The 20,477-nt window shown below is 39.8% G+C and overlaps 1 protein-coding gene across 1 annotated transcript in view; it reads right to left on the minus strand.

The window, feature by feature from the left end:
- The window catches only part of CACNB2 (calcium voltage-gated channel auxiliary subunit beta 2), a 175,289-nt gene that overhangs the window by 34,482 nt on the left and 120,330 nt on the right, over window positions 1-20,477 (minus strand). The window contains exons 5-10 of the mRNA XM_025210095.1: window positions 19,142-19,218; window positions 12,813-12,946; window positions 12,648-12,659; window positions 9,237-9,317; window positions 8,822-8,880; window positions 4,813-4,922 (exon numbers count right to left, since the gene is read on the minus strand). Coding sequence (XP_025065880.1) covers window positions 4,813-4,922; window positions 8,822-8,880; window positions 9,237-9,317; window positions 12,648-12,659; window positions 12,813-12,946; window positions 19,142-19,218 — 473 coding nt within the window. The remainder of the gene's footprint in view (window positions 1-4,812; window positions 4,923-8,821; window positions 8,881-9,236; window positions 9,318-12,647; window positions 12,660-12,812; window positions 12,947-19,141; window positions 19,219-20,477) is intronic.

Below are 20,477 nucleotides of genomic sequence, written 5' to 3' on the forward strand. Positions count from 1 at the left end.
GTGGAGCAGGTCAGCCAGTCTGGCTGAGAAGAGCCTCCTCCCTAGGGGAGAGAGGTGGAGGCCATCTCTTCCCAGCAGCTTGCTGCGTCTCTCGCCAAAGAGCGGGCTGTGGTCATGAAAGCCAAAGCCTTCCTGACGACACCAGCGCTGCAGTCTTTGGTTGACCACATAGATCCTCCTGTCCCTTCTCAGCCCATAGCCTGAGACTGGGAGGATCGACGAGAACACCACCTGTGCCCCCAGACCCTTAAGCCCCGCTCCCAAATCCCTGTAGCGCCTCATGACCTGGCTGGGAGTGCTCCGAGCAGTGTCATTGGTGCCCACATGAATAAGGAGCATGGGATAGTGGTCTGTGGGTTTAAGGAGCTTTGGGATCCTCTCCGTAATGTCCCGGATGCGGGCCCCTGGGAAGCAGCAGACTTGCCGGGCTAAGGGGTCGGGGTGGCAGATTGGCCCCTCAGTCCCCCTCAGGAGGGAGTCTCCCACAACAAACACCTTACGTTTTGTCTTGGGGAGAGCAGGGGCGGTAGCTGCAGTTGGGACCATGTTGCCTGTTGAGGCCAGCAACTCAGCAGGCTCTGCTGGGGCAGCAAGAGGTGCGTACCTGTTGCTCAGTTCTGGTGGGGTAGGGGACTTGGTGCGGCGGGCCTTAGGGCCCTTGACCACCTTGGTCCATGCACTGGCTGGACACAGCAGGAGGTCCCAAAGTCCTCCTTTGGCGTGGAGGGGGACTGTGGTCTACCCTCTGCCTCCCAGGGGAGAAGGGCCTGGCAATAGGAGTCTATCTCCTGCTCGCAGTCCCTGATGGCACGCATTCTCTGGACTGTGGCCTGGAGCTCCTCCAGCTGGCGCACCAGAGACCCCATTGAACCGCATGAGATTACTTTTGCCCCAATCCTCCAATTTGTCTCCTCATCCAGCCCATACTTCCTTAGCTTGCCTGTGAGAATGTTGTGGAAGACCATATCAAAAGCCTTGCTAAAAATCAAGATATACCACATCCATTGGTCTCCCCACATCCACAGAACCAGTCACTTAGTCCTAGAAGGCAATCAGGTTAGTGAGGCATGACTTCTCTTTGGTGAATCCATACTTGCTGTTCCTAATCACCTTCTTCTCCAAGTGCTTAGAAGTGGATTTCTTGAGGATCTGCTCCACGATTTTTCCAGGGACAGAAAGGTTTTTTCCAGGGAAAGATTTTTCCTTTTCTTAAATATGGGCACTGTGTTTGCCCCTTCCCAGCCATTCGGGACCTCTTCTGATCACCATAAATTTTCAAAGATGATGGCCAGCGGCTCTGAAATCTCATCACCCAACTCCCTGAGCACCCTTGGGTGCATCCCATCCAGCTTGTTGAACTTGTACATGTCCAGCTTTTCTAAATAGTCCCTACCTGTTCTTTCACCACTGTTGGCTGCTCACCTCCTCCCAAAACTGTGCTGCCAGGTGCAGTAGTTTGGGAGCTGACCTTGCCTGTGAAGACTGAGGTGAAAAAGGCACCCCAGGGTTTTAAGTCAGGCATAGAGAAGATGAGGAACCCCAACTTTGTCATCCTCTGTGAAAATTCTGGACCTGACCAGCATGGGAACTATGTGGAGAATCCCATTCTGCAGGACAGAATTTAACTGTCATGGGAGAGTTAGGAGAAAACAATCTTCCCATCCCATGATAATTTTCTAGTTTTTGAAGAATATAAGACTTTTGGAGGTTTTTCATGGAAAGCCACAGGGAGCCCGCCCTGGAATAGGCAAAAGTTAGGGTACCCACCAGAGATGTCAGAGACCAGTGTTCAAGAATTTGTTCTGCCTGATTCAGTTTGATTTAAACTTCCATTTACTACATCCCAGGTGAAAGCCCTAACTACTAGCTTGTAGGATGGTCTAGGATGGGGCTCCCTCCATCTTTTTTGCTTGAGCAGTTCCTCTTTCTATAAAGAAATTAATATGCATTGTGCTGGAGAAAGACCGATTCTACAGAACAATGGTCAAAGTACACCAGTGATAAGTGGCAGATGTTCAAATCCCTGGCCTAAATTAGGCAGAACAGAGATTTGAATTTGGATCTCCCACAACATAGATAATACTTTAGCCACCTCCTTTCTTGCCTCACTGGCTTTTATTTCCCATACCCAGCCAGTCCAACCTTCCCCCACCAGCTCTTCATCTGATTTAAATCTTTCCCTGACTCTATAACCCTAAGTTCTTTACACCATTTCCATCCCTGGATCCCAATGTCCTTGCCTAACCAGGCCCAATCTCTCCATAGCCCCAGTCTCAGTTCCCAGCCATGTGCCAATATCCTCACACAGCCAGTCCCAACCTTCCTCTACCTCATATCCTAGTACTAATTTCCTTCTAACCCCCATAATGCTATTAGTCTCAAGCTACTCCTGAGTCTTCCAGTCTAGCTTCATTCAAATCTGCCAGCTCCTCTGTTTTGTCTGGAGTCATTAAGTTAGCACTCAGAGAAGAGGGAGGGAGGGTGGAGGGCAGAGACTCCCTGGTCTTTGTTCTAGTGTTAGCTGTGACTTGACCCAGTCCAGAGCAACACACGTGTAATTCTAGGAAAAGTCCTACTCAGCCCCACGTTGGAGCATACTCATTTTGGGCATCTTGAGAGGATTTATCTGTTAAACATTATTGAGACTCTATATAGCATATGCACATTACAATTTTTCATAGGCTTATAATTTGACCATATTTTGGTATTTTTTTTGTAAGGATGTCAAGAAGCATATCAATGATATCAAACACAGGAGGGCCATTGGCATTTACAAGCTAAACTATTATTAGCCTTTCAAAAATAAGAGTAAAATATATTTCTCCTTAGCCTCATTCCTGGAAAGAGTTAAACTGCTGTACCTGAAATTTCCAGGAAAAATCAACTTGAGGCATATAACATTTCTAAAATTACAGTAAAAATTTGGCAGTTATCAGCAACTGAAAACAAACGTCTACAACAGCCAACCTTCATAACAGGTCCTACCTGTTACACACACACACACACACACACACACACACACACACATTTCTTGGTATTGTAGCAACTGAGATAATGGTAGCAGTTGCATTTTAAGTACCTCTACTGAAAAGACTGCATGTCCCAAGGAAAGATGTTGCAGTTGTAATGGCTGAAGTTTGCCATTGTACCTGGGTGAACAATTCAGTGAACAACAGATTAAAAAAAATTTTTTTGCATATTAATGGATGAACATGGAATTTTCTGAAAGATAAATGCTGGTGATAGATTGATAGGTATGAAATTATTTTTAACCTGTGCAACAGATAGATGATTTTCTTGCTGCTATGATCATCCATCTAGTATTAGATATTCATGACTCAATATATTTATCAAATGGATCACTATGATCATGTTTCTGTTCCATGACTGGATGGCCTCCCTCTTATAATCAACTTTCACTTTTGCTCAAAACAAATTGTCCTTCATCTTTTAATTAAATGATTAAATAAACTTTGGCCACCAGCCTAAATTCAGTTACATGAATGTTCATATGAACAAAATTTATCAAAGAGCAAATATAAACAGTCAAAATGAAATTTATTTAGCAATCATCAGATATTTATATAAATACATTTTCTCAATATACAATTCCATTTGCTAGCCAACATCTCATGCATGAGTTTTCTAAAGCAAGATTATAAGAAAATCAAATATACATTTCAAATTTACAGTAGTCCAGTCTAAGAAAAGCAAAAATTACACACTGGTAAATGGTAAAAATACAAATGAAAACACAGATTCATTAAAACCATATTCAATAGAGTGGAATGAGAAACAACGTTATTATCTCACAAAAGTTTTCATGATTTAACCAGGGATAATCCTGGTCTTGAGCAGAAGGCTGGAATAAATTACCTCATTATAATTTCCAACCCTACTTACCTATGATCTTATGATACTATTATTTCAAAATATTTTTAAATTCTGCATTACAGCAAAAATGAGACTTCTTAAAGTTTTTCACAAAGAACAAGAGACAGGCAAAGAAGCAAACAAGTGAACTGCCACTATGCATTGGTTTGGATGCTAACCTGGATGTAATATATCTAGGTTCAAGTCCTTGCTCTTGAAGATCTGGAGCAGAGACTTGACCGTGGGTATACTATATCTCATTTGAGTGTCCTTAGCACAAAAGGTACTGAATTGGTTTCCTTGTCTGGCCCAATGAATATTTACACCTTTATACAAAGCTCCAACTCGGGAGACTCAATTTAAAATAGTCAACTATCAATATGTATGCTGAGAACCTGGCAGAATGTGAATATAGGCTTTTTTAGGTTTTTGTATAACCCTTAACATTACTTAAAGATTAACACTGCATACAAACACAGACAGACACACACACACACACACACACACACATACACACTTAGATAAATTCCTCAGAGAACTCAATGTTGAAAAATAAATTTAAAAAATACCAGTAAATATAATGGGCACTCTAGTAAAGGTCAGGTTCCCTTTCCCCAACTTTAAAGAACCCACCTAAGCAGCTGTTTAAATATTTCAGCTTTACTTATCCAAAGGTGTATTCCCATTGACATTATGACCTAGAAATAACAAATCTAATGCTAAACCTTAACAGGTACAGGACAACCCCAAATCAGTACTTACACTTATTTTCTCTTAGAAATACTTCTGCTGTTAGGATCTCTGATTTGTTGATACCATGGCTGTAATGATTGCTCTTTTCACAGCAGAGAAAATGGATTACCCTGTGTTCTAGATATAAACTGAGGGGATTGTATTTGAGTGCCAATTACTGATTATCATCATACAGCATATACTCACCCAAGCTTGATTTTGTGTTAGATCGTTCTATTATCGCATGCTTACTAGGATTGTTTAATACTGAGCGTTTGGCAAGCGAGATGTCTGCTGTAACCCGTGTGATTGATATACTGTAAAACATAATTGAAGAAAATGGCGTGTCATTTATCATGGAGGAAAGCAAAGATAAAAGGCAGTCAGTTAATAGTAAAAGGCTGAGAGGACCACAAGGAGGTGCATTTTCCTTGTGACACAAAACCGTACTAAACTGAAACATACTATACCTACTCTGCGTATGCCAACTGCTGAGCTGGAAGCAATATAGCCAGGTGTTGAGGTGCTGCATGTGAATCAGTAAGCTTCTTAACTGCCTCTTAGCTGACACAGCACACACACGGCTTAGTGAAACATACACAGCACCTCCCCAAAGCGGCTACTCTGCTTCCAGTTCTGGAGCTAGTACACAGGTACGCTACACAAGGGGTGTGTCTGCACATGCATTTATGCGCTTTAGTTAATGTGCATTGTTTAGTACCATTGTGAGGTAATAAGAAAATACTCATTAGCCTGTCTTAATGCGCATGAACTAAATAGCATGTTTTTTACTGCTGCTTTTATGCGCATTAAAATAGGCTAGTGTGCATTAAAGCACACCTGTAGATGCACCCAGGGTATAGCATATCTCAGCAGAGAAGCAGCTTGTCTTGATATGGCATCGCCTGGTCCTATATAGACATGACCTGGGTGATACTGTTCTCTCTGCAGGAAGAAAGTTAAAGCAGATACTTAGATCTTAGTCAATGCTGCGATAAACACTATAGCTAGGGATAGAATGTACACAAACTGGTTTAAGTGATCAGAAACCAATTTAAACCTGTAACAGAAGTTCAACACACTTTCAAAATAGCTGAAACTGGTTTAAGATAAACCTGGTTGGATGTAGTACCAGACTTAACTGATTTAGGTCACCTGGTTTATGGAACTTCTCTCCCAGATCCCCTCCCAGTTCAAATTAACTCACAATTCCCCAGTATGCCAGGATACTTTGCAGCCACCCCTCTGCTCTGCCCCACCCCTCTGCTCCCCAGTCAGAGCACTATTACTCCTTTCGCTGGCTGAGGAAGTCGGCAGGGGGCGGGGGGGGCAGGGGGGGAGGCAGAGACAGCTCCACTAGTAAAACCCACCCTTCCAGCCTGGCACAAGACCCCAGACCAGATGCTTCCACCAGGGGTGGGGGGCAGAACCAGACCCCAGCCAGGTGCTGCCAGCACAGGGAATTGGGGTGGGAGCCTGCAATGGGGGCTTGACTCTGCCCCCCCCCCTTCCCGTCCCCGAGCCAGGAGGTGGGAGACATGCCTGCAATGTTTGTGGGGGAAGAAGCCAGCAGCGGGGGGCTAGACTCTGCCCTCAGAGCTGGGAGCTACACCCCCTTCTTCCCACCCTCCAGGCCAGCTGGGGGGGGGGGGGGGTAAAAGCGCCACACGCTGGGGGGGGGGGGGATAGAAGCCCACAATGGGGCTTGACTCCATTCCCAGAGCCAGGAGTCAGGCTCTTACCCCCTCCCTCTGACCCAGCTTGAAGGCCAAGAAGAGGCTGTGGCTAAGGGACTCCAGCCCCTCTCCCAACTCCAGGCAGGCAGAATAAAGCCCTTGGTTGGGGCTCTTCCCCGCAACCCCCCACGCTGGGCTGCTCCCAGCTGAGGGATCCAGTACCGGACTGGAGGGGTGGGTTCCCTGCTACCCTTTCCTCAACCACCTAGAGGCTGAGGAAGGGGCATGGTTGGGGGAATCACCCAGCTTCTGGCTCTCTGCCATGGCCAGGAGGCTGGGAGGTGTGCTCTAGTGCCCCCCAAGTACTGGTATGGGCCACTGCAGGGGGTCTGGCTACCTTTCCTGTTTGAAAAGTGAATGTCAGTTTACTTGCTTATCGGTTCAATCTATGCAGCTTAGAGAAACTTGCAAAGTCTGAATCAATTCAGCCTTGGGCTTTTTGACTATCTGAATTAGCCTATATGTGCTTCTATACGTGCAAATCTCTCCCCTTTTGCACAATATCTTATGACAACTTGTCTATTGACTTCAAGAGCCACACTGTCAAGGTGAATGGAATGCAGAGCTCTGTGGAATATAGACTTGTCTTCCCTTTGGACTCCTAGGGCTTATGTATTTAGAAGGTGACCCCACCTGCTTTCTCTATACCTGCTACTAGGATGACTAAAAAGAAACATGGCAAGGCTAACTTTGCAGTGCTTTACAGCCCCTCAAGCTGCCTTCTACATATATCTGCCAGGAAAATGTACAATTTGTCCTATAAGAAATAACCTTTTGCCTCTCTCTCCTAATCTTGATTAGGGTATCAGAACTCAGGTACTGCATTCACAACGATATGCACTGAGTAAGCAAGCTAAAGACAATGCTTTGTACCCAGACGTATGCTGCGGTACAACTACATGGCTATGATTTAGCCATCACATTGTCAGTGGAAGTTGTAACAGGGACCAAAGTTTATATTTAACTGCCAAAAAAGATTCATGAATACACTAAATGTTTCATACTACTGAACATTAAAGTGAAAGTATGAGCAGACAAGACAGCGAAGGCCAGGGGCCAAGTGCCTCACAGGCTCAACTTTGTGTTTGCAAGCGAGGATGAAGCAAATGTTTACTTCCAGTTGCTCCCAGTGACTTGCTACATAATCATTCATATGTGTTTTTTCCCTATGAAAACAGTTAGCTCAGCTTGTTTTGGTATCTAGAGCCAAGTTGCACCCCTTGGCTTAGCTCCTTCTCAAAATGTTTTGGCCTCTCAGGCCTGAAGAGAGGTCACATTCTTCCAAACAGAAGAGTTAAATCAGGCTTATCCCATTCCCCTTTCCTCCTTGTATAATTTTATTTGCCTTGTAAAAAGAAGGAAATGGATGTCATAAGAACGAAAAGCTGTACTCTTCTCTAGAAGTACATTGGATGCAATTCAGTTAAAACACAATCAAGTCTCAATTCTCTGATTGAGAAAAGTAATTGAATATATTTTGTGTAAAATCCTTCAGTATGCAATGTAGTTAATAGATGAAAACAAAATTATTTTACAGTGCAGAATAGCAATATAATTTTATAATTTAGCCATGGTCTGACTACAGCTATATATGGAGTCAAATACTGTGACTCTTGTCATAGCATTAACAGATTGTTCCATAAAATCATGGAAATCCAAACTCTAATTTGGACTACTGGGTTTGTTATACCCATCTGCCAACAGATTTATACCTTACAAAACAAGAATTCCATTTTCAAGTTTTTGCCAGTTTCTTTCTTACATGCTAGATAGAATGGTTTCTACCCTTTATTATTCCCAATATAACTATAAATTATGTCAGATTTTGATGTCATTCGCCTCATCCATTCTTAATTGTGAAGAGCATACATAGCTGCATCCATACAGCCTCCACAGTGAGCCTAGGATGGCTACCAAGAAATAAACTTCATGCATTCATGCCGGTTCTGTTTGTGCCCAAGTCTGGAAATTAAGCAGAGGAGATGGCTGGAGGAAGGGATGAGTAGTCTGGAGCAATCCTGGACGTGCTCTGAGGCTCTCCATGTTTAGAAACCGAGAACACGCAGTGCCACTCTGAGCCAACGTGGAGACTCTATTCATGTACAGAAACTATTACATATGAAATATGCATTTAAATCATATGAGGTTAACCAAACGAGCCTTTCTGTCAGCTTATGCCTTTGCCACACTTACACAAAAACAATGGGTCAAGGGCTATCCACTTGGGATTTCAGTTACCACCTTTAGAAAAGCAGCCATCCTTTTCTTCTTAGAGTCTTCCCATCCTTATTATTTTCTCTGCTAGTGAAGCTTTGACTACCTACCCCAACTGACTGCAAGAATTTGTCTACCATTGAATTGCACTTTAAGTTCAAAATACTCTTCCATCAGCATCCTGGTGTGAAAGTCATTATTTTTTGGTGATGTGACAATTCAAAATAAGAACTATCTTCAAGTAATCTAGATTACAAAGTACTTACCGCCCTTCAAATCTATGTTTTAAAAAATCAAATAATGCTTTTTGCATCATATCTGTCACCTGAAAGTAAACAAACAATGGATTAAAATTCTGCACGTGAAATAAATATTACAAAAAATCACTGTAAAAATATAGCTAATAAGTAGTTCAAAGTTTATTTCAAACTCATGTTTCCTGATGGCATGGTATGAACATGTAACACACAAATATACAGTCTGAACACTTTAGCTTCTCGTGTCTGAATTCCAAGAACAAGTAAAAAGATCATTTAAAAAAATTGCCCTGTATTCTCTTATATTTTTGCCTGATTTTCTTGTGGCATTAATTGATGCTGTTTCTTATTCATCTTAAAACCATTAAAACAAATACTGTTCATTTCTTGGACAAAATGAAAAAAATCAGTAGTAATCACTTACCTCATATCCCTTCAAGGAAGGCCCCACTAAAACTACTGGTCTCATAGAAGGCACTACATCATAAGGAGGGATGTGCTCGGTCTGCATAAAAAGAAAAGACTTTCAGAATCTCAGCACAACATTTGCAATATCAGTAATGCTTCAGTTACATTGTGAGTAACTCTGAATTTCCAGTGATGTCACTAACATGGGAATAAGGAGATGTAGATTTTTTCTTTCTTCTTCTTAAAAATGGGCAGATATTACCCAAAGAGTGTGCTACTAATTGGGGTTGGGAGGATGGAAAAGGGGGAGGAGAGGGGAGTGGGGAATGCACATTTTATTTTTTGCAAAAGACTCCTCCTAAATGTTGCTTTCATTGCTCTCCCTTCTGGTTCTCCCGGTGTAGTTGTGAAAGTTTTTCCACAAAGCAACTTCTCTCTGCCATAACTTGTGTGGTTAATGGAAGGGACTATTTCTGACTATTTACTTGGTCTGCCTGACTGAAGAGTTGGGACATCTGAGTTGATCACAGAAGTTTCCTATCAAAATATTATCACTGCATTATGATATTCTATAATGGCTATTATACAAAGGAGAGGAAGGGAAGGAGAGAGCAAATAGGAGTATAGCAATTTCCCTTTTATGTATTTCTGCCTCACTTAATAAACCATAGTGACACCACTGTAAATTCCCATAGAAGTGCTTATAATATACATTACCATATTCATACCTACAAATTCTAAACTAAATGTAACCATTGCTAGGAAATGAAATCAAAACAATGATAGATGTTAGTATTTACAGAGTGTTTGTATAAATAGAGCTTTTAATACAAGTGATTCTTATTGATACCCAAAAGGGTCAATTCACTGATGTATCATGCACAATTTATGAATGTTTGGGTAATGTATTTTAAACACATGGGTGAGAACATTGCATCTTTCAAAAGGCTGCCAAAATCTTGTAAATTTAAAACCAAATATGGTAGAGGAAAAGAATCAAACAGTTTTGTATCAAACTGTTTTTCACAAAACATTACCAAGACTATATCAAACCTGGCTTATAAAAAAAAAAAAAAAAGCATTAATCTTTTTTTAGTTCTTTTTGCTTTTTCTTTACGGAAAAATGTTTCAAATTCAAAACCACCAACCTGGAAAAATCTTAAAAGGAGGTATGCCAGATATATTTTTCAAAGGCCTACATAGTACAAATACATCAGTCAACATCAAAAATACTGTTATTGTTCATTATTACAGTACTCAACATGTCCCAAAATTAATCACAAAAGGTAAAACAATTTCTTCCAACATTTCCAAACACAAAAAACAAAGACAAACATTAATACAGTGACAGCACAAAATGCTACACAAGCAGCAGTCTAAAGCAGTCTAAGACATGAAAAAAAATCTTGTGACCAATTTTCTTTTTTTGTTTTTTCTTTTTTTTACTTGTAGCTTCATCACATAATTGGTAATATAATAAGAATGAATACCTGTGCCCAAGACATCATAAGCACATGAACTGAATTTATTTTTTCATGGTGCAGGATTTAACTTAAAATGTTTCAAAGTATAAGCTTGTAACTATGATGTATAAGCATGAAGATATAACCTGTCAACTTTTGTTACCAGGAATGTAAATAATTTGATACTTGCATGCATTTGAGACATGCCCCTTAGAAACGTGCATTACAGGCCATAAGTGCTTATGGGGTCAATGCTCTGATGCAAAAGATCTTTTGTATAAGGTGGCTATCAATGAAACTACACTCATGCTAGTAGTTAATGTACTTGAAAATTAGGGAAGATACAGAAATTACCTTATTTGATGGAATATGGGTGCTTTATTTTTTTAAACCTATATTGCAGCAACTCAGAGGGTTTCTTTGGGAAGGTGTTTTTTGTTTCCTGGTATTTTTAATGTTATATTCATGGTAACAACTACAGAACTTTCACATGTCAGATCCCTGTTGCGAACATGCCCCACAGCAGAAGTGGCAGAAGTTTTATTATCTGATGCCTGTTCAGTGACTTCACTGTATGAAGTGAGTTGTAGGTGTCCATATAGTTACTAGGACCATCGGCCACATATTTATAAATCACCACCATCGCTTGTAATGATTTTGGGATTATGAGTGAAAGCAAAAAATGAAGAGAGGTACAGAATCAGCTACACTCCTGCCTCTATGGTTGTCCTTTTGGAGATAAAGTTTAGAGGCTTGCCTTGATAGTATCCAAGAGAGATGTCAGTCTTAATTTTGCTTATCATATGCAAGTTTGATAGCTAAATTATGATTAATTAAAAGATTTGTTCAGAACAAAGAAACTGCCATTCAATTCTGTAAAGAAGTGGGAATAATAAGTGTGTTGTTTAGGAAAGGAGTTCACTGAAACAAGCAATGGAACCTTCTTCAGGCAGGAAGAATCTAATATTCTTTGAGGAAGCATAAATGAGTAAGATAGAGAAGTTTTGCATTAGTGTGTCTAGATGTATCCATAGAGCTGCTGACACTGCTTCATCAGCATTACATACAGTACTGACCGTCTGTTAAGTGTGGATGTATGTATGTAGTTAAAAACAAAATGAAGAAAATCCAAGGGAATTTGAGGAAGGAAGGAAGGAGAAAAGAAAAAGAAAAAGAAAGTATTTGGCTTGATATTGCTGTTGCTAGATATTTTCCTGATAAACAACATACCCAATCAAAGATGTGCATCTTGCAGTCCCCAATAAAAGGGTGCCTATAATAGTTCTGTAGCACCTTTGCTGGCCAATTTATGAAGAAACCTTGGCTGTGTAGGGGACCGCCAATCGTATTTCCAATAGTTCAGATGCTATAGTCTGACTGATGGAGGAGAAGGCAAGAACATTTGGGAAAAAATTTATATATGACAATAGGAAAAACTCACAGTAGACCGCCAAAACAAGTCTGCAGTTTTCCATGGTCTTGCTCATCTGCAGATTTTGCACCTAGTGGATTAGAAGTTTAAATACTGACTAAATTAAAAATTGAAGGCTTTTTGTTTGTTTGTTTGCTTTTTTTTAAGTACAATCTGATTAGAGTCCAATAATGATTTTAAAAGACTGAATTATAAGTTAAAAAACTTGAAAAAAGAGACAAAGACAGATAAAATAAGCATGCACTAGAGAGGTGCATTATATGGATTTGTCAGCATTTTACTTCCTTGAATGTTTAAAGAAATTCCCAGTGGCGTATTATTCCATCAAAAAGGATAAGTACTGTAAGAGTCATTTCACTGAGTCACTAACTGAACCTAGTATGCTAGTCTTAATGTATGGAATCAAGTATCAGCAGCCTATCAGCTAGGTTTCTTCCTTAATTCTGAAATGATTGTACTGTTTAGACTGTGGGTAATAATGCTAATGATGCCAGTGGCAGGATAAACGCAGGTTGTGTCAATGTAAACTTACCGATTTCTGCTTCTGTTTAGCTACAGCAGCATGGAAAAGAAACAAAGAATAACAAAGCATGCATGTTATTGGCTTGTCAAAGGACACAGACAGCTAACAGGACTAGAAATGTGACGCAGTGCAGGTGAGCAGGTGGACAGATGGGAGCTTGCAAGTTGGTGTTACCTTCTTAAAGAAGGGCATTCTTTTCTCTTTGGAGTGGGGTGATGTTACACTGTTTGCACTGGGTTTGGGGGAGCGATGGTTTGCTGGAATATCATTTTCTTCTGCATCTAAGCCAGTGGCATCTATGTCTATAGCTATATACAGATAAACAATTCAAAATTATCAGATGGCAGGGAGAGGAGTAAGAGGTTAAAAAAGAAATAAAAGTAAAGAACATGAAATTGTCCAAAGTCAAAAATCAACCATGAGTTCAGAACACAAAACTTAAAGGGGAAAATGTAAAGGTACAGTACATTAGGGTTAGAAAACACATGATGATATCTGTAACAACTACTGTAACATTTTCTTCAAATTTCATTTTACAGCACTAAAAATCAGACATCAACAGATCTATTCTTCCCAAACTGATAAAAAGGCCAAGTTCTGCTCTTTTTTTCATAGCATATTTCCAAAGTAACTCCAGATTCACACCAATGGAAGATAACAGAATTTGGCCTACAATATATGGATCATCTGAAGAACTGAATTAAATCAAAATGCGTCATCTTGAGCTTAACATTAAGATTTTAATATTGGGCACTTAGGACATGAAGGACAGATTTTTTCCCCTTCTGGATTTTTTAATTTCCATGAACCAATCAATATCGTCCTAACATACTTAAAGACTTATTCACAATTATCTAAGAGCAGAATATAATTGGTAGTGACTTTTCAAAGTCTTGATTTAGCTAAAAATGTACAGTAGGCACAAGATACAATCACTGGAAATAATAAAAACACACCTACTGATAATGAACACTTACGCAAATAGCAAGGGGAAGGAAGAAAAGCTATCTCAGTTATCACAGAAGCATACTGTATCTTTGTCACAGAAGCATACACATATCTTCTTTATCACAGAAGCATACACAGAAGCATACTTTTAATTCTGATTAAAAGACCTAGTAAAGATCTGGTGAGGGTAAGATGGAATCAGAAACAATAAACCATTGCTCCTCCACCCCTCCCCACAAAACAAAATCATGTACATCATAAACAGCTTGCAACAGAAATATCTAATGCATCCCACAGCAAGTTAGTAAGTGGAGATAATGTAAACAATAAAAAGTTATGGAATCAGATGTAAATGGTTTTCAGAATGCAAAAAGAGAAAGAAAAGTCAAGTTTGCATTGTAGAGCACAGCAGATGTCTGTCAATTCCAGCAGAAATTGTAAATTGTAAGGAGAGGAACCAGAGGACCTTCGCAAAAACCCTCTTATATACTGTAGTCTATTATGAGCATGGCTATTATATTAAATTTGTCTTCAGTGACCATCCTAAGATTATGCTAAATGGACACAGGATCAGTCTACCAACACCTTATGGGTACACACAGGCATTTATTTTTAATACTGAGCAACACATTAGCACTTTGGCGTGCTACAGAAATATAGCGTTAAGGAAGCATACAGGCATTCCAGCCCCTGGCTGGAGAGCTACAGAAGTTGACTCAAAAGGCCAGCATCCCTGCTTGGTTACTGGCAGCCAGCTCTGTCCCCTGAAAAGCAACAGCTGCTAGACAGCCCCTTGCTACCTGTAGCGGGGAGAGGTCAAGGACAAGTGGTCTCTTAGGCTAAGTACAAACAATCAAAAAGCCTGAAGTTGAAGTGATTCAGTCTTTACATGTTAGTCTAAGCTGTATAGATTGAATCAACAAGCAAGTGAACAGATGTTCACTTCTGATTCTGGAAATGAGGCTACATGCTTGCAGCGGCCCAGGCCAGAAGCCAGGGGTGCTAGAGCATGCCTCCCTGCTTGGCTGGAGCAGACAACTTGAATCTGGAGGGGATCTGGGACAGAAGTTCAATAAATTTATTTAAGTCTGATACCACATCCATCAGGGTTTATCTTAAACCAGTTTCAGGCATTTTGAAAGTGGTTTATGTGCACTGAACTTCTGTCATGTTACAAGTTTGAACTGGTTTCCGATCACTTCAATTGGTTTACGTGTAATTTCTGTCCCTAGCCTTAGTAGCACTGAGCAGTCACACAGCCTCCACAGCCAGCAGATAGAGTACCAAGAGCAGCACCTGTGACAGAGTACCCTCTGTGGGAATTGTTGCCAGGTCTCTTGAAGTGGTGGTGGTGGTAGCAGGGTCCTAGCATGGTCTCTCATCACTGGATGGGCTCTCAAAGAGCCTTTCTTCCCTTTTGAAGGGGGTACAGAGGAAGAAAAGAGGACTGTGGGATGCTGGAGTTCCTGTAGATCCCTGTAGCACTATATGCTGCTTTATAGGCATTATAGAGTGCTAAAAAACCAAGTTCCTCTTTCAAAGAGGTACTATTTTGTAACCTTTTTGCCTTTTTTGTAGTGCTACAAACAGCTTACACTCACTTTTTGTGTAAGGAATGTAGTCTTTAGCTTAAACCAGGACTGTCCAGCTAGCAGCCTGGGGTTCTCATGTGACCTGGAGTTGTTAAATTGCAATCTATGGGGCTTGCTGGCACAGCTGCTGGAGTTGCTGCATTGTTGTAGCTCTGGAACACAGGGGGTGCAGGCCAGTGCTTGCCCCCTCACCTGCTTGTCTACTGCTGAATTCTGGGGTTTTGGCTGCCACTGGGGACTAAAATAAGTGGGAAGGGAAAAGGTGTGGGGGTGAATGATGGCTGGTTTCCACCTGCTTTTTGGAGCTGAGCCCATGCAGCGGCTCCAGCAAATGTACCCACCAGCCAATGCCCCACCTCCAGAGGCAAGTCGTTAGGCCCACAAACCCCACTTGCGTCTGGATCCAGCCCACAGGGGCAACACATTGGACATCCCTGGCGTAACCATAAACAATAGCATTGACTATAATACATTTACCCTGGTAAGCTGTATACAACTGTCTTATAAGTGAAAACACATCAATATGGGTAAGAGTGTTATCTATTAACAGATGCCTAGATTACTATGTGCCACTTCTGATTTCAGAGTTACCTGGGCCAGAGAAGAGAGATCTTCTGTTTGTGTAACACACATATTCCCATTTGAATTATTTACGGATGCCATGGCAGGATCCTGATAGGCTTTTAGAAGATTATATTCCTGAATGCTCATGTTTCATATAATTTTGCCAGACATGCAGAAATCATGTAACACTCTTTTCTGCCACAGTGACCCCCACCCACAACTTCCCTCCTCATATGAATAAACAGAAAATATTTGCATAATACAGTCTAAAGGCACCACTAAAATAAATCAGAATAAAATGTGTGTGTTGAACTAAATCACTTGCACAATCTTTAGAACAATTTCAGCAAAAAAATAACATAACTTTTCTATAAAACAAGGGGCTTGCAGCAATTGAGCAGCTATTAGGCAGACAGTAACATATATGCCTAGCTGTGAATATATATGGAATGGCTGTCTCAAGCCTAGGAACAATGTCAAAGTCCAACTTTCAAAAAAGCAAAGACTTTACCAGAGATGTGTGAAATTTCAGGCTAACCTTCTTCCTACCCCAATAAATTAATTTTTTTTTCTTAAAATGAAAACTTTTGCAAACAGGACTTGACATTTAAAAATCTTCTTAAAATTCATTAATTGTTAAAAAAAAAAAAGAAAAAACTGTTTGTTAGTTTTTCATTTATTATTTTGGGGTTTTATTTTCCACCTCCATTTTTTAGTCCTCATTTTTCATTTCTGATCATCTTCATATTATGTCACCTTCTTCAGTGTTCTTTGCTGTTCTCTGTACCCAGTTATTATTGTCTGGTCATCACTCTCTGGTATCAGTTGTTTTCTTTCATAGCCTATGAGATCTGCATGAATTGGTTAGGATGGCAGCTCCAGAGAGAGACAGTTTTATCATTTTTCATTTCTTTGTTTTCATTCAGCTTGTTTGATTTTTAACTTCTGCTTTAGGTTGGTCAGTTTAATTTTACATATAATTATATATATATAATTATATATGTGTGTATATGTGGGCACATCTACAAAATGATGGTGCAATAACAGACCATACTGCTCTGTGCTGGTGGCGCATGATTATTTTTGGCTACTATGTCACCACAGTGATGCGCTATATCAAGGGAGCGTGTTACTACGGTGACATAGAGGTGGTGTCACGGTTTTTCCCCGCAGGCGCTACATTGCCGTAGCTTATTGCTACGGCTACATAGTGTCACTGTGTAGTTGCGCCCAGTGTAAGTGCATTCAAAATTGAAAAGTGAGATTAACTCTTTCTAGTTCCCATTTCTCCACATCAAAGGGAACTAATATATATGCTTGCATCATTTTAACTCTATCCTGGGCAGAAGACTTTAAAAAGCAGGAGTACTACAAGTCAGAACTGAGGTGTCCAAGAAGACCTAGCTGAGACAGTATATAGGCTGTGTGACCAAAACTATGCATTAGAGGCCCAATATTATCAATTCCTCTCTTCAGTATATTTTAGAAAAAAAACCCCTCTCAAAATAAAATCTTAAGATTTCCAGCAAGCAAATATACATTATTCATGACTATTTCTCCCAATCTTCAAATAAGAAAAAATGAAATGCAAGTAAAGCCACTATACCACTAAATTCTATATGATATTCTGTGAGCATTACTTAAGATATTTCAGATAAATGGAAATCAATTTGCTGACCTGCTGCACAAATCTCCTTAGTATACAGTGGATGACAGTTTTCATCTGAAGAATTACATAACACTGTAGACGAAGTCTAGCTGGCATAAAAATACACACATGCACATCTTATAGTCCACCACCAAAATGCTATGACTGCAAAGCAGAAACCTCAACAATAAACGTTATACTACAGAGCCCTAATACAACCAAATACCTACTCATGAGCTACAGCACAATAACCAAACTGGCTGCATATTGGCAATTGAAGAAATACATATATTTTTTTAACTAAGAAACAGAGTCAGACAGGGAACTTAAGTGGAAATTAGCATTAGCTCCAGCACTGGAAGTAATGTAGTTGGCATGAGTGCCACCCTGCACACAGACTACTCATCTTTAGTCTAGGTATAGCACAACATTAAAGCACCTATGCTGCTTCTGGTTTTAGATAACCCTGCACAGTGCTGCCTTGTGCAAGTATATTAACTAGTATGTCAACAGCCAGCTTGGGGACCGCTTCATTTCATGTAGACATACCTGCAGACAATTTAAAAATGTTAAGATGATTTGATTGAGCTGTAATTTAGCCTAGACTCTACCTATACTTTTGATAACCACACTTTTTTCACCTCTGCAAATAAAGGTTTTTTAATAGCAGTAGTCATTTTCATTGATCTTTACTAACTTCACGGACTAAAGCCTTCTGTTTTCCCTCAGCCAAAAGATGAAACGTACAGTAATACAGCAGCTGAATCACTGATTTAATTGGAGTATCGATCTTTAAATCCAAGAAAAAGTTTTTACTAATTGAGATGACAGTGAGAATTATTTTGTTGCATGCAGATGCCTAGGGTATCTTTTTGGAACACTTTTAAAAAAGATGAAGTGTCCTAGTTTTCTTTAATTGAGTAATTATTGTTAGTATGCTAGTGCAACTCAAAGTGCACTAGCTTAATATCTCTTGAACATAACCTAAATTAAGCTCAAATTTGTTTGGTAATACTTTCAATTCAAGCAGCACTTATGAAAAAGAATTATCACAAAAAGGTAAGGCAACTGATTGCTAGGATTTAGTCCAGATCTGCTGTGTAAAATTAAGCTCTTGGTTATGAAATCATGCTTCTCCTGGTGCTAATGAGGTAACCGCACAGGACTTTTTATTTCAACTCAGCATCTTCTATTTTCCTATATTAGAACATTATCCATATTTAACAGGAATTGGTTAGGAAAAAAAACCTTTGACTGTCTTAGTTAAGACAACAACAGATGAAGGACAACTTTGTTGCACAAAACCCCCGCAAAAGGTTGAAAAGCAATCAATTTCATTATTTTTCCACCTATCCTCATGTCCTTTTCTCCTAATTTCACCATAATAACATGGCAGCCTAGTAAAATCAAGGCAATAGTTAAAAAAGATTCAGTAATGACCATTTGTTGTGTGAACTAGCCCACAGAAATGTGCTAATTCCCTTATTCCTACAACACACAGACAAACCAATCTCATGTGGCCACACAACTGCCTGATACTGTGCCAATGAACAATGAAAATGAGAAAATTAATTCATCTAATTTTAAAACATATAATGCAATACACTGTAAATCATAAAGGAGTAAATGGACCAGTTTGTAAACAAAAGTTTTTGGGTAAATCTGATATCTTTTATTAGACCAACTCAAATAGTAGGAAAAATTCTTTCATTTTGTAAACAGAGGATTCTAAAGGTTAAGGACCTACTTACCAGATGATGGAGGTGTTGATTTTCTGGAGCTAGGTACTATATCACCCAAACTGGATGATGAGTTTCCTCCTGATTTACTGGAGTGAAACAAAAATTAGTTTTTAGTCAAAACTCATGGTCTTATTAGGCATGCAATCTAGAATGTATTTACTAACTTTCTTTCAAATGAGTCACTAGCAAAGAGACAGGCAGTATTTCTGATCATGATAAGAATTTATAACTTGGCAAAATGTGTGCATCCTTTAATGCCTCGTTGTATCAGCTTATTCTGCTGGCAGCTGTGGCTACCCAGGTAATGACATGCAGGACTGGAATAGTCACACATCAAAGTGCTAAATAGAAATTACTACCAACAAGAAGCTCTACACCTTGTACAACATTTGCTGAGGCATTCCCTGTGGTCACTATCTGGTAAGTCTCAGTTCTTTTCAAATTGATCTAATACACCAATGATCAAAACAAAATTACCAACAATTCCGATGGAAAGAAATCAAGTGAGGGTAGTATCTCAAAACAAGCAGAAAAGAAGAATTACAGGTAATACATTTTCTTTTTCTCCAAATAAATGTGAATTATAACACAGCCACAATATACAGAAAGAAAGTATAAAGATTTGTTGGAACTTCAAAAGTTCCTAAAAAGTAAGAATTCAAAACATAAATGCTGACATGAATGAGTTAAAATTAGAGCGTGACAAACGCACATGATTGTTATGAAATGAGTGACCCAATCATCTTTATCTCAGTCTAGGCTACCTGATAATTTTCTTAACAGAATAAGAGAAATCAATCACTATATAGGTTAAGCTCCAACATGTTTTCCTTACTTAATTTAAAGTATCTCGAGGTGATAATCAGGGATCCTGATTTTCTCTGTTTAAATATTGCAAGTTCTCTGATTTAAAAAAAAAATTTGCAAGTTCTCCATTAAAAAACCCCAAAACTGAGATTAAAATGAAATGCCACTAATATATATCAACTGAACACCATGTTTTATTGATATGTTTACAATTTTAAAGCAATTTGGAAGCCTACTGGTGCCTCAATCACTATAATAAAATAAATTCTAAGTACCTATAACCTTTGGTATTTGATTTTGGGTTTTTTTTATCATGGAAAATCAGAGCTCCCTCTGCCCCCTTTGCTCACAAAAACATAGGTCCAGGTCCCTCACTCCCAAGCCAGAGCCCTCCAGCCTTGCTGGTGTCTCTCACTCCCCACACACAGCCCCCCACCCATCCTGGCGCCTTCACTCCCCACCCACAGCCTCCGTCCCCCGCATCTCTGTTAGAGGGGCCCCTCAACTGCCAGAGCTATGGGGCCAAGGACCTTGGTCT

The sequence above is a fragment of the Alligator sinensis genome, unplaced genomic scaffold (genome assembly GCF_000455745.1).
Source record: "Alligator sinensis unplaced genomic scaffold, ASM45574v1 scaffold234_1, whole genome shotgun sequence".
Taxonomy (NCBI): domain Eukaryota; kingdom Metazoa; phylum Chordata; order Crocodylia; family Alligatoridae; genus Alligator; species Alligator sinensis.